Source organism: Drosophila kikkawai, chromosome 2R (genome assembly GCF_030179895.1).
Source record: "Drosophila kikkawai strain 14028-0561.14 chromosome 2R, DkikHiC1v2, whole genome shotgun sequence".
Taxonomy (NCBI): domain Eukaryota; kingdom Metazoa; phylum Arthropoda; class Insecta; order Diptera; family Drosophilidae; genus Drosophila; species Drosophila kikkawai.
Window position 1 is genome coordinate 27,796,003 of NC_091729.1, and position 12,937 is coordinate 27,808,939.

At 36.6% G+C, this 12,937-nt stretch overlaps 2 protein-coding genes and 2 non-coding genes across 7 annotated transcripts; 2 read left to right on the forward strand and 2 right to left on the reverse strand.

The window, feature by feature from the left end:
- Positions 1 to 53: 53 nt before the first annotated feature.
- Positions 54 to 126, reverse strand: TRNAM-CAU (transfer RNA methionine (anticodon CAU)). The gene has a single exon. It is a non-coding gene; the product is annotated as a tRNA-Met (tRNA).
- A 209-nt stretch (positions 127 to 335) lies between these two features.
- Positions 336 to 408, forward strand: TRNAR-UCU (transfer RNA arginine (anticodon UCU)). Its single transcript has one exon. It is a non-coding gene; the product is annotated as a tRNA-Arg (tRNA).
- Positions 409 to 426: 18 nt separating this feature from the next.
- LOC108073085 (small integral membrane protein 12-A) lies at positions 427 to 965 on the reverse strand. Its single transcript, XM_017164552.3, has 2 exons — positions 727 to 965; positions 427 to 645 (listed from the first exon to the last, which is right to left on the reverse strand). The coding sequence occupies exons 1-2, from the start codon at positions 854 to 856 to the stop codon at positions 509 to 511; spliced, it is 267 nt and encodes an 88-aa protein (XP_017020041.1). The 5' UTR covers positions 857 to 965; the 3' UTR covers positions 427 to 508.
- Positions 966 to 1,085: 120 nt separating this feature from the next.
- LOC108073129 (F-box/LRR-repeat protein 20) lies at positions 1,086 to 12,343 on the forward strand. Of its 4 annotated transcripts, XM_070283985.1 has the most exons (11): positions 1,086 to 1,483; positions 1,574 to 1,942; positions 7,391 to 8,183; positions 8,629 to 8,745; positions 8,870 to 8,953; positions 9,199 to 9,293; positions 9,361 to 9,538; positions 9,597 to 9,785; positions 9,845 to 10,138; positions 10,206 to 10,418; positions 10,481 to 12,343. In XM_070283985.1, the coding sequence occupies exons 3-11, from the start codon at positions 7,608 to 7,610 to the stop codon at positions 10,586 to 10,588; spliced, it is 1,854 nt and encodes a 617-aa protein (XP_070140086.1). In that variant the 5' UTR covers positions 1,086 to 1,483; positions 1,574 to 1,942; positions 7,391 to 7,607; the 3' UTR covers positions 10,589 to 12,343. The 4 variants fall into 4 exon arrangements, with proteins under 4 accessions (XP_070140086.1, XP_041632919.1, XP_017020118.1 ...); XM_041776985.2 differs by having other exon boundaries at positions 1,086 to 1,942; XM_017164629.3 differs by lacking the exon at positions 7,391 to 8,183 and having other exon boundaries at positions 1,128 to 1,483.
- The last annotated feature ends 594 nt before the right edge of the window (positions 12,344 to 12,937 follow it).

Here is a 12,937-nt window from a genome sequence, read left to right on the forward strand (position 1 = left end):
GAAAAAAAAACCTTTTCTAATTAAAGAACAAAAAAACAGGAAAAAAATGTACATGCCCCGGGTGAGGCTCGAACTCACGACCTTAAGATTATGAGACTTACGCGCTGCCAACTGCGCCACCGAGGCTATGAGTTTCGCATCGCCCAAGTAGCAGTTGAGCACCCAAAAGTTCTAAAGCAAGAACAAAAGCTGTTCTAAACACTTTAATGACAGATCAATGGATAAGTTGTTGTACTCGTTAATTAAATAAAGATGCGTGAAAGTGTTTTATACATTTTGCAGCTGCCAAAACTCCCCTTGGCTTGTATGAGTCATTGGCGAGGCGTCCACCACCTGTCCCTTTGGCGCAGAGGATAGCGCGTTGGACTTCTAATCCAAAGGTCGCGGGTTCGATCCCCGCAAGGGATGTAACTTAAAAGTTCCAAGTACTTTTTTTTACATCCTTTTTTATTGATAACAACTTTGTCTATTTTCGGTATCACACATTTGTAGGTTATAAAGATAACGTTCAGTTCTTCGGCTGCAGCGAGGGCGAGAGATTGCGTTCGAGCACAGGACTGCTGAGCCATAACTTCTCTACATTGGCGGCATTCGAGTTCAAAGATTCTTCGGTCAAACGCTTAGCGCGCATTTCCTGAATGGAGGCTGCCATGGTGGAAAGGGGAATTACAAGAAAACCAGTTATTTCTTGATAGTTAGTTTTTGGGGCTCTCCAAAAAAACTCACGGCTGTATGGTGTGTACTTGTCCGATAACAAACTCTCCAAATTATAGCCAATGAAGCCAACCACGCCGGCTATGGGTAGAGTGATGTAGACGGCATTACGCCTAAGAAGAGCCATAACTATTGGCCACATTTTGTTTTTAGTTGAAGCCGCTTTAGTTAATTTTAAAGAGAAATTTAGCAGGCAAAACACGAAATCCGGCGTGCGGAAATTATAACATCAACAGCTGACGGGGCTGCCAGATCGTTGGAATAAGTGTCAGTGATGGAACCAGTTCTGGAACTATTTCCAATAAATTATAAATAACATATTTTAAGCCATTTTTGAACTGTGTAATCCCCCTGAAATCACGTTTTATTTAATTAATTTTATAAGTTCAGCTCAGCATCCCAGTCTCGCCTCACTAAGTCTAACGGCTGTTTTCCCCGATATTTATGGTATTTTTTTGCTTACTTCCATACGGTCACGCTTAGTTTTTTTGTGTTTTTGTGCTCTCTCTTTTCGTCGGTGCAATATTTTGCAATATACTATTTCCACGGCGAAAATCGCAATTACATAAAAAACGGAGCTAAAAGAAAACTCGCAGGCGAAGCTCGGCATAGGGAAATAGTGTCAGCTATAGAAAAAAAAAGCAAACGGAACGAAAAAGATGCAAGAACGGGAAAAACCTATTTACGCATTACGCAGCGAATTGAGTTGCAGCCTTTTGTTGTTTTTATATTGCCAAACGGGGGAGCTGCATTGATATGCAGTTTAATGGTAAAGTAAATCTCTCGTGATGTAGGCAAGGCACCAATACTAATAAACGCGCCGATTACCATTACTCTCTCTACTTAAAACAAAAACAAGAACCAAGTGCAATCAACAATTACAACGCAATCAGAACAAAGAACTACCAGCAGCAGCAAAAGCAACAACAAGAACGAACGAGGCAAGAGGAAGAAGAACAACAATAGCACGACGCATAATTTCCTGCTCACACACACACGCATTTGCGGAGCGCACAAAGAGAGCGGCGGTTGTGTGTGGGGGCAAAACAACAAAGAACAACGAACGGCGGCGAGTGTGGGAGCAGCGCAAGAACGCCATCGAGAGCGAAAGGGAAAGCATCAGAGGCGGGGGAGCTGGAACTCGGGAGCTGCTGCTGCATTTCTGGATATATAAGCATTATCCACGCGTAAAATGACCAATTCTGGACGCAATCATCATCGATTCGATGTAAGTAATTAAGAATGTTGGGGTTTTTACTTTAAGAATATTTCGGGAAGTTTGAAAATGTATTTATTTGGATTTAAAATGGAAAAACATTTTAAGATAGGGTGAAATACTTTTTTAGAAATTTATCTGATGGTCTAAATGTTTTCTGGTTTCTTCTCGAGTGTCTTGACATCGTATTTGATTTTTAAAAATTAAACTTCTTAGTTTAATGAGGTTTATCTAAGGAATTTTAACATTTTTATAGCAGGTTGCCTCCTCTGGAATAGTCTGATCTATGGTGTTTTCCCTCATTCTTCTACAAAATACTTACTAATAAAGTAACCCTTTTTATACGTATAAAGGATATTTAAAAAATATAATATAATATATAATGTAGATTAAATATGCTGATCCTTAAGATAATTATTTTATCAAATTTCTTTAGTTCTTCTGAAGTTTTCATTTAAAAAATCTTTGAATGCTTTCTTCCATATGAGAATTTATATATGGTTATATGGCTCGATTCCGATTGCTTACTATAAGTACATACGTATACAGATTTAGTATTTGCTTCATTGGGCTTTTATCTGTAGAAGTCTGAAGTCTCAAGAGGTTTTGGAATTTACAGATAAGTTATCTCAGAAAATAAGCAATAAATTATGCTGATTAATTTATAAGCAAAGCCCTTGAACAATATTTTACTTGCACTTAAGGTTAAGCTTAACTATGCAAAATCATTTAAGAATTATAAATACCAAGAAGTTTTAGGTAAATTTTAATATAAAGTAATAGAGCTAGGACAGCTTGGCTTGAAGGTTCAAGAGCTATTCGGTTTTGACTTTCCCACTTCAATTGGTATTTTAAATTGTAAGCAAGCTTAAATAATCCCTGAATTAAAGATTCCAAGCCTGAAACTGACAGAATTTAATTAGCTCAAGTTAATAGCGCTTTTCCCTTTAATTTCTTAAAAACTCCAGACCTGCTGTATTGCTCTTTTGATTATTTGGCCATCCAGACAGTTAGTCAGCCACTTCTACTTCCACTTCTCACTTCTCCAAAGCTCAAATAGACTTGCCACTCGTTGGTTTTATGGCAAAGGCGGGTTCTTTGTCCTTTCTTTGAAGTCAGGAACAAGGAATCTACACCCGAGGACGTTGAACACAGGAGTCATCGCCTTTTGCGAAGGGAGTTTGCTTGTAAAAGTGTAAGTGGCCGGCGATGGTGGGTCTCTCACACTTCCGACGCAAAAAATTATATGTTTGTCTTGCGACAAAAGTGCAATAAACTCGCTGACAGCCCAGCGCATTCACACCCCCAAGCATTAACCCCCTAAAGCTCCCTCCAAGAGCGTATAATGACCAGTTGCGAAGTGAGGAGGACTTCTGACAAATTGGAAATTCTTCGCCAACCAAGTGCAATGTGCACACAATGAATGCCAAAGTAAATAAGCAAACAGAGAAGCGAGCTCAATGAGCTGAAATTTAAGCAATTTGTATGAGGGTACTGAGAGGAATATATGTTGAAAATCTAAATGGATTTTTTACATTTATGTAATGTAATGTACATTTCTTTTCCCTAAGTTTTTCCATTTAAAAAAACCTGCTTAACTTTATACCTGATTAATTGTAATTAATAAGCTTAAATCTTATTCTCATAACCAAAAATGATATAATTCTTATATTTTTGGCACCAGACTGGCTCTTGTGTTAATTGGCGCATAAAAAAATAATAAGGAAATGACAAAGATGACTCGTTTTAATTGCGTTCTTCTTTAAGCTTTAATTACACATACCGATTTGCTTATTTATTTTTGGCGTCTTATTGATTGTCCATTCTTGGTACTTGGTATTAAGAGTTCTTAACTTATCTTCGCCTTTGGAGAGCGAAAGCCAATAACAAACGAAAGTAAACAGATTGTCCCGATAAACAGCTGACGGCAACGGCGGCAACACTGTGAAAATGTCTGGCTGCATTGCTGCAACTCATGCAGATTTTACCACAAAAGAGAGATATATGGGGGAATTTTCAAGTGGGGGAGAGATTTACAATATTGGGGGGATGAGGATGAGAATGAGAGAGATTTATGTATTAGTTTGGTATTTACAGTTCATATTGGGGATACCCTAAAAGAGAGGAGTTTAGTGTGGGAAAAAATTGATGGTAAATTAGATATGTTTTTAATTAAATTAAATTTTAATTATGTATGCAGTTGCTAAGAAATTGTTATAATTTTATTATAAGGATAAAGGTTTTAATACTTCCTTTTAAAATGAATACAATTTTTAAAAATTCATATTTTTGTAATTTTTATTTATTCTTGACAAGCATAACAGACGACCTGATCTAGCCATTTTTTTTTGGCGCCTACGTTTTATGATATAATAATCTTTCTGGTAAATATAATCAGATTGAATAAAATTTTTTAAATATATTTCGATAATACCTAAAATATTTTAACATTAAATGCGAATTTTGAAATATTTAAAATTTTGATATTTCAAAATTTAGGATATTTTCGATACGAATACCTAGAATTAAAAATTTGTAAAAACCCAAAGACACTTTTGGTCACAAAAGTAAGACTTTGCTAGGCATTTTTGTGTTAATTTTCCGATTTAACCCTGCTTAAAAGTTCAAGTGACTTTTCAGCAAGGGCATCTAAAGTTCTTGGGGTTTATTCTTTTTTGTTTGAACAGTGTTTCAGACTCGCTCTCATTGAGACTTTTTAGCCAGTTTTTTTTTCTTTGTTGCTTGTGTGTGTCGTCTGCCTTTGTTGGTTGATTTTGTGGGTGCAATGCCATGCTTGCTCTCTCTTTTTCGCTCTGAGAGATGCATTTTCCGAAAAGGGAAAAATTACACAGAGAGAGAGCGAGCTTCGCTCAGCTGTTTTTTCAAGCTCGGAATTCTCCATACTCGATTCTCCGTTCCTCAGTTCACATTCTGCGCTCTGTTGTCATCGATGGTGTCTCGGGAAAATCGTCGGCTCTCCTGCGTGTTTTTTTGCCCTCACTTTTCACACGGTTTTTCCTAGGCAAAAGGCGACGGAAAATCCATTTTCCCTCATGCAATTAATCGTCACAGCTCAGCAACAAGGAGGAGTTCGGTTGAAAATACAAAAAACTAAACAAATGGTAATGCAAGTAGCTGGAAAAATAAAATGTATCTCAAAGTGTGTGTGTGTGTGATTGGGTTGCAATGTGTTTTTGGTGATGTTTTCAGTGTTTCCAGCTCTTGTTTTGGACTTTTCCGCCTGTTTTTTCCCTGGTTTCCCTGGTGTGTCATCAGCTGTTTTATGTTGCTGCGTGTGTGTTTTGCTGATTGGGTTTTCTTTATGAATTTTCCTCCTATGCGTTTTTTCCCTGTGCTTGTCTATATTCATAAGTGAAAACATAGCATTGAGTGCAACCCAATTTCGGATGCTGACCCAGTTTTTCCTCAAGCGCCTGACCTTGCCTATGTGCTGTGATATATACATGATATATAGTATGTGTATATGGTGAATATATAGCAGGAGCAAAGCTTGTCTATCAGTGGCTGCTATCAAAGGCCTGACCCGGTCATGGCTTATATAAAATGCAGCACAGATTGGTTGTCTCTCAATATATCTCACTCAATATATATACAAAGATATATGTATACATTTTCCCCTTTTTTTTCCTTAAGCTCGAGGTCGCTTTCAAGAAAGTATATGGGAATTTATAATTTGTTTACTCTTTTTTCCCTCCAACACGCACACGCTTTTCCCCAACCCCCTTCTGATTTTCCCTTTCTCCTTTCCTTTTATATGTCAGCTGTTTAGTGTTACGTATACGCCATGTGTTGCATGATCAAATAAATAATAAACTATGCAAAACGCAGCTAGCAATCAAAGTGAGAAATGCCTTGCACTTGTCGCTTCCATTCCACTTAAAGCGAATTGAAACTCACTCTTTTTTGAGGTCTCAGCTGTGCATGGCTTGGAATTTGCATAAAGTACGTGTGAAAGATAAAAGCGAAATACCAGGTCACTTTGAGTGTTCTTTTCTTGTGTTTACATTTTTAATAGATTTAGCATGTTGCTCTAGGTTCTAGAGGAGGAGGATTTTAGAAGGAAAAATTGTGATTTTAGGGTTATAAATGGGAAAAAGTATACATCGTCAGGTTTTTGGGATTACAATAACCTAAACAAATATACAGACCTTTACAAATCTTTTGATTTCCCTAAGCTTTATTCCTTTATTTAATCTAATTCAGGATTACCAAAGTAAAACTCGTCTGATATTTTATTTTATTAATATCTTAATTTTTGCTTGGCTCTACTCTCTTATTCCTTCTGATTCAGGTTTATAAATACAAAATCTGTACACTCTCAAACTTCGATAATTACCAAATCAAAACTTACACTTGCCTGCATGAATAGCTTTATATTTTCTCTTATCTTAGCTCCCCTATTTTTTAAATATTTATGACTTTAAGAGTTTTTTTTATCAGTTTTCCTTATCGGGCTCCGACCTTAAAGTTCAGTGTCCAACCCTGCTCTAGTTTAATAGAAAACTATATATATATTCCATATTCTATATGGTCAACTCCTATTTCTGTTTTGCGATCAGGCCAGCAAATCAATAATTCATTGGACCTTCAATGAGCTGTATTTGATTCTCATACATATGCATGTTGTTTTTTCTTCTCTTTGTGTTTTTCTTGTTCTACAATTGTGGAAATAACAATTTAATAACTGATATGTAATACATCTTTGCTCATGTCATTGTTATGCCACTTAAAGTCACTTCAGAAAGAAGAAAGAATAGTTTTTTGTAGAGTGAAGAGCCTTTTATTCCCTGGTTTGTGAGATATGTTAAGGTTTAAGTTCTTCATATATTATTATATATTTTTCCTTTAATTTTTAAAGATTATAAAAGCTTGGAAATTGAAATTTAAAGTTGTATTCTTTTTTAAAAAATAAGTTATATTAGTTTTGGAATTTATATTACTTCATTTTATTAATAATTGTGAACATTTTGTATAATAAGAAATTAAATCTTTAAACTTAAAAACAAACCCTGTTAAAAACTCTGTTATACCCTCTTTAAAAAGTAAACAATACCCTTTAGTTATCAATTCAATCTTGTGTTATTGTCATTATTATTTATTATACACACTTATTTCTGGTTCGCGCGGTCTTCGCTCCCTCAAATTCGTCACACGTTCGATCGATTGCCTTTTTTAAATTGCCACTGATGACTTTTCATTTAGGTTGAATGCCACAACACAATCAGTAGTGTGTGTGTTCATTTAAAGGGGTGTGTATGGTGTCTGGTCCCGTCTCCCACGAAAAAGAGCTTAAAGTTTTGGCTGCGCATTTCAATTAAGGCCACAAAGACCTTGGTTGTCCCAAAAAGAAACCCTCTATTCCTCTGTTTAGATACGTTATAAATTCCACCGAATGTTGTACTATTTTTCCAAGTATATTCTTTCTTTATATTCAACCAGTTCCTGCTGCAAAAAGTGATTTAATCGAAAATAAAAAAATATATAAATAAAAAAAAAAGCGTGAGGGAGCAACGCTTTTGGAAGAACGCAATTTGTGAATATTTTAATCGTGCATTCACTTTGCGCCAAAAACAGAGAGACAGCGGAAAAAGAAGAGTTAATTGAATCAGAAAAAACAATAAAAATAAAATAAACTAAACTGATAAAATTCAGCGGCATGTTTGCCAGCAGCAGCAGCAATGGCGGCGGCGGTGAGGGAGGCAGCAGCGGAGGAGGAGGAGGCAGTGGCGTTGGCGGTGTCAATAGCTCCGGCGCCAGTGGCAGCATTGAGCTATTGTTGCCACCGAGTGGCAGTAGCAGTATCAGTGGCAGTGCCAGCTTTAGCAGCAGCAGCGGTACCAGCGGCACGCACAGTACAGCCTGCAGTGAGAGCAACCACAACAACAATAATAATAATAATAATAATCACCAACAACAGAGCTTACAAATAAATGGTAATAGCAACATAAACAGCAACAGGAATTACAGCATTAGCAATCCAGTTCACACTAACAGCAGCAGCAACAATAATCACAGCAGCAGCAACATCATCAGTGGCATTTGCAACAGCATTTGGCGTACGGCAACATTTGGCAGTGCCACACCTGTAATTAATCCCTTGCCAAATGCAAATCTTAATCCTAAAACACTGGAGACAAGCAGCAGCAGCGGCAGCGATAGTTCCTCGATGAGCTCCTCCGAGGAGCAGCAAAGGACACTGGGCAACCTTACGCTCGAGCTTGAAGAACAGGCAGTAAGAAAATAAAAGGGAAAACCCTCTAAAAAGATCATAATGCCACCACCTTCGCTGACCATTTATGATATGATATCATGCCTGATCCAACCAGCATACTGTACATAAAGACACCAAAACCAAATCAAATTAACCCAAAAGCCAAGAAAAAAAGTAACTCAAGCTCCTCCTTTTCGCTCTCTAGTCTTTTCGAGATTCCTCCCCTCCATCAATTAGTTTGTTTTGTTCCCCAGACTCGTATTTATTCAATTCGATCTATTGGTTTTCATTAAAGCTATTTCTTATACATATTTCTGTTTTTTTCGGGGGCGCACCACTTGCCGAGGCATTCCAGTTAATAATATTATTTAGCCATCACATTTTCAATTAGAAAACGATCACTCAGTTGCAAAAGCATTTCAGTTGCCATCGCTTATACGCCATGTATGCTCCGTTACCGTTACAGCAAACATTCCTGGGCGCCACCGAACTGGACGATGAGTTAATCAAACAACTGCCAAAGGAGGTACTGCTGCGCGTCTTCTCCTACCTAGATGTGGTGTCACTATGTCGCTGTGCACAGGTAAATGAACTAAACTTGCTTCTGCTTCTCAGCTGGATACTAGTTTCGAAGTCTTAGTGGTCTTAGTAGACCCCCCATATATGCGTTCTTGGACTAATGAATTTTTCATTGCGCTGCTTTCCAGGTATGCAAATATTGGAATGTGCTGGCCCTCGATGGTTCTAGCTGGCAGAAAATCAATTTATTCGACTTTCAACGTGATATAGAGGTGAGTTCTGAAAGGGAAATTTTGCAGTTCTTGAAATTTTGAGGTATAAAAAGTGAAAATGATTTGAAATCAATATCATTTAACACAGAATCTCGTTTAAAAATGTAAAATAATAATAACATAAAGCATAATTTTAACAGATTTTTGGTTGTGGAAAGTATTTTTTTTTTAATTTACTAAATATAATATAAACATAATTATATTATATTAATGTACTAAACATAATATTTTACTTCCAAAATTAGGGCCCAGTGATTGAGAATATATCGCAGCGATGCCGCGGATTCCTCAAGTCACTATCGCTGCGTGGCTGTCAGTCAGTGGGAGATCAGTCCGTGAGGTGAGTATCTAACCACCTTTCTAACCATATTTTTACCCTTTTAATAAAACCCTCTATATCTATACAGAACTCTAGCGAATCACTGCCACAATATCGAACACTTGGACCTGTCCGAATGCAAGAAGATAACCGATATATCCACACAGTCCATCAGCAGATATTGTTCCAAATTAACGGCCATTAATTTGGATTCGTGCTCCAACATAACCGACAACAGCTTAAAATATTTATCCGATGGCTGTCCCGTATGTTTATTTTTTTCTAGTCATGAAACATAACTATATCCAGGCTATATACCCTTAGAACCTCATGGAGATCAACGTGTCCTGGTGCCATTTGATCTCCGAAAATGGCGTCGAAGCGCTGGCCCGCGGCTGCGTCAAGCTGCGAAAATTTAGCAGTAAAGGTTGTAAACAGATAAATGACAATGCCATAATGTGCCTGGCCAAATACTGTCCCGATTTAATGGTGCTAAATCTACATAGCTGTGAGGTGTGTATAAATAAATTTAATATACTTTATAGAAAATTATTTACAGCTTAATTTTGCAGACCATCAGCGACTCATCGATCCGGCAATTGGCTGCAAATTGCCACAAGCTCCAAAAACTGTGCGTGTCCAAATGCGCGGATCTCACCGATCTCTCGCTCATGTCGCTATCGCAGCACAATCATCAGCTAAACACCTTGGAGGTGTCCGGTTGCCGCAATTTCACGGATATTGGCTTCCAGGCGCTGGGGCGTAACTGCAAATATCTGGAGCGAATGGATTTGGAAGAGTGCAGCCAGATTACAGACCTAACGCTGGCCCATCTTGCCACCGGGTGTCCCAGTTTGGAGAAACTAGTAAAGCTAACTCTATAAAATTTATAAGAAATACATTTATATATATATATATATATATTTATTTTAGACCCTTTCCCACTGTGAGCTCATCACGGACGATGGCATAAGGCACCTCACCACCGGCAGCTGTGCCGCTGAGATTCTGTCTGTGCTCGAGCTGGACAACTGCCCATTGATCACAGACCGAACGCTGGAGCATTTGGTGTCCTGCCACAATCTGCAGCGTATCGAGCTATTCGATTGTCAGCTCATCACCCGCACCGCCATAAGAAAGCTTAAAGTATAAGCATAAACTTTAAGGATAACTGAACAAATAGATTCATTTTGTATTGTATTTTTCAGAACCATCTACCAAATATCAAGGTGCACGCCTATTTTGCACCCGGAACACCGCCGGCGGTTACCAGTGGACATCGACCGCGGTATTGCCGCTGCTGTGAGATTCTCTGAGATACGGCCATTGGCTTTGCCAGAAAGATAATGCGCAAGACAGCAACTGACTGATGCTGGTGGCCGGTGTGCATCGTCATGTTTGCCATGGTGTTCAGTTTGACCATCGTTTCGATGATCTGCATGCATATGCTAGGACTGCTCGATGCGGCGATGCAACAGCAGCAGCGGCATTAAAACGCAAAACCTAATCTTAGTTTTAGTTTTTTGAGAGCAAGTTTTGTAAAAACTTGCGACGAAAACCAGCATCAAATTGTGATTATTTTATTTAATATTGCTACTATGTTAACTAGAAGACCCCTCAGTTTTGTGAAATCTGTGTATTAGCGTGTCCCCTCTCACCCTAAGAGCTCTGTGTTTATTTGTTATTAACTTGCAGCCCGACGAATTGCTAGCTTAATAATATAATAGCCCCTTGTATATATAACTATATATATGTATGTATATCTATCAGCTTCAGGTCGTTCCGCTGAATGTTCTGTGTCTAGCCTTAGCGAAATGTAATTGTACAGAGATGCCATAGAAATTGCTGGGAGACTTTAAAAGTATGAACGAAAATTAATTTAAATATTTTATTTACAAAAGTTTTTAAGTTATTTTTAAATCTTTAGCTTTTTCTGTGGCATCTCTTTTTCAATGCGCTTAGTTTTAAACTCTATTTTTCGTCACTCGCATGCGCCTGTATTAAATGTTTGCTAAATTATAAACTAAATTATTGAAAAAACATCTGGATTAGGAAGGGATTTTATCACTCACTCCGGAACATGTCGATAGAACCACAAAGCGTTCACATAATTACACAAAACATAACAGGAAAGCCACAGAAATCGCGCTAGGAGATATAAAATATGAATAATTATTTAAAATTATGTTTTGTTACTTTTCAGAAGCGATTTCTGTCCTGCTTTCTTCAATATATATATATATGTCAAGTCTAGTGCCAGCAGAAAATATGTTCAGCAAATTAGCATTATTCTGTATGTATAGCCATGTATATTACACAACGAACAAACAAATAGATCATCGTCTGCCCTACCCACACATCAAAATAACTAAATAAATCGATATAGAAACAACCATTCTTACTTAGAAATTCAGGAAGGTCAAGGGAAGCTCTATTGATTGTAAAATCCTTTGAAATGAAAGAAAGCAAGATTAAAAAATAAATAATAAAATTAAATAAGTTAAAGCACACATTTCCAATGGATTTCAACAGCTTTAGGGTTTTCTGGTGGCACTTCTGGTGCATAAAGTCTATATATATTTTGTAAAAATGTGAAATATAAGGGTTCCTTAGCTCACAGTTTGGGTAAACAACACACTACTAATTAGTTTAGTTTAATTATACGCTTGGATTATCGATTTCCACAACCGAAGGTTTCCCCTCTGAACTATGTATATGCCCAAATCCTCAAAAGATCGAACCGAACCCGAGCTGTGAGCTGGGGATGTAGCTCTTAACCCATTCCGATGCTCACTTAATCCTAGGAACCACTCCCAAAACACAGATAAGCACAATAAACGCAAACAAATGATGCCAGATGAGATATTTTCCTGATTTATTTTTTATCCTCTCTAAAAAGTTAAGCTAAGTAAATGGTGTCATACAAACAAAAAAACATATATCTACCATATATTTTCCTAGAAACAAAAAATAAAAAACCAAAACAAAAAGTCAAAGTCGTATTTACACAGAAAAATTAAATTAAAAAAAAAAATTCAACAAGAGTTGTAAGTTGCGTATTTTAACGGATCTTTATATCTGTCTCTTGTAGTGTGTTTCAAACTTTGTTTTAAAAACTATTTAACAAACAAAATCAACTAAAAAATCACAACTGATATGTATTAATTTAGAGTTAGAGTTAAAAAACAAAAGCCGAAAGTATATATATATGTATATGGAAAGTTCCGTACCACACACACAAAAAAAAATAACATTTGGTTCAATAAAATTTACATTTAAAAAGGAGAAATAAATATTATATACACCTATATATATATTATGTATATGTATTACATAAAGGCTTTACAATGCAGACTTATATATTTACATCATCTGTACGTGTGTAGTTTTGCAAACAAGAAGTAATACACAAAATAAATCACTCGGAAATTAACAAAATTTAATATGACTAAAAGAATAAACAAAAGAGAAATATGACATTTTAAAACTGAGAAACGTTTAACATAAATAATATTTTAAATATCAAGAGGGTCGAGTGTTTTATTTTTTTTAAAGGGGGGTTATAAGAAGTTTTTAATTTATCGATTTTTGAATTAAAATATTTATTTTATAATATTTAGTATTAGATAGATAAATTTTAAAATATATTTCATAAAGTTTTGTGG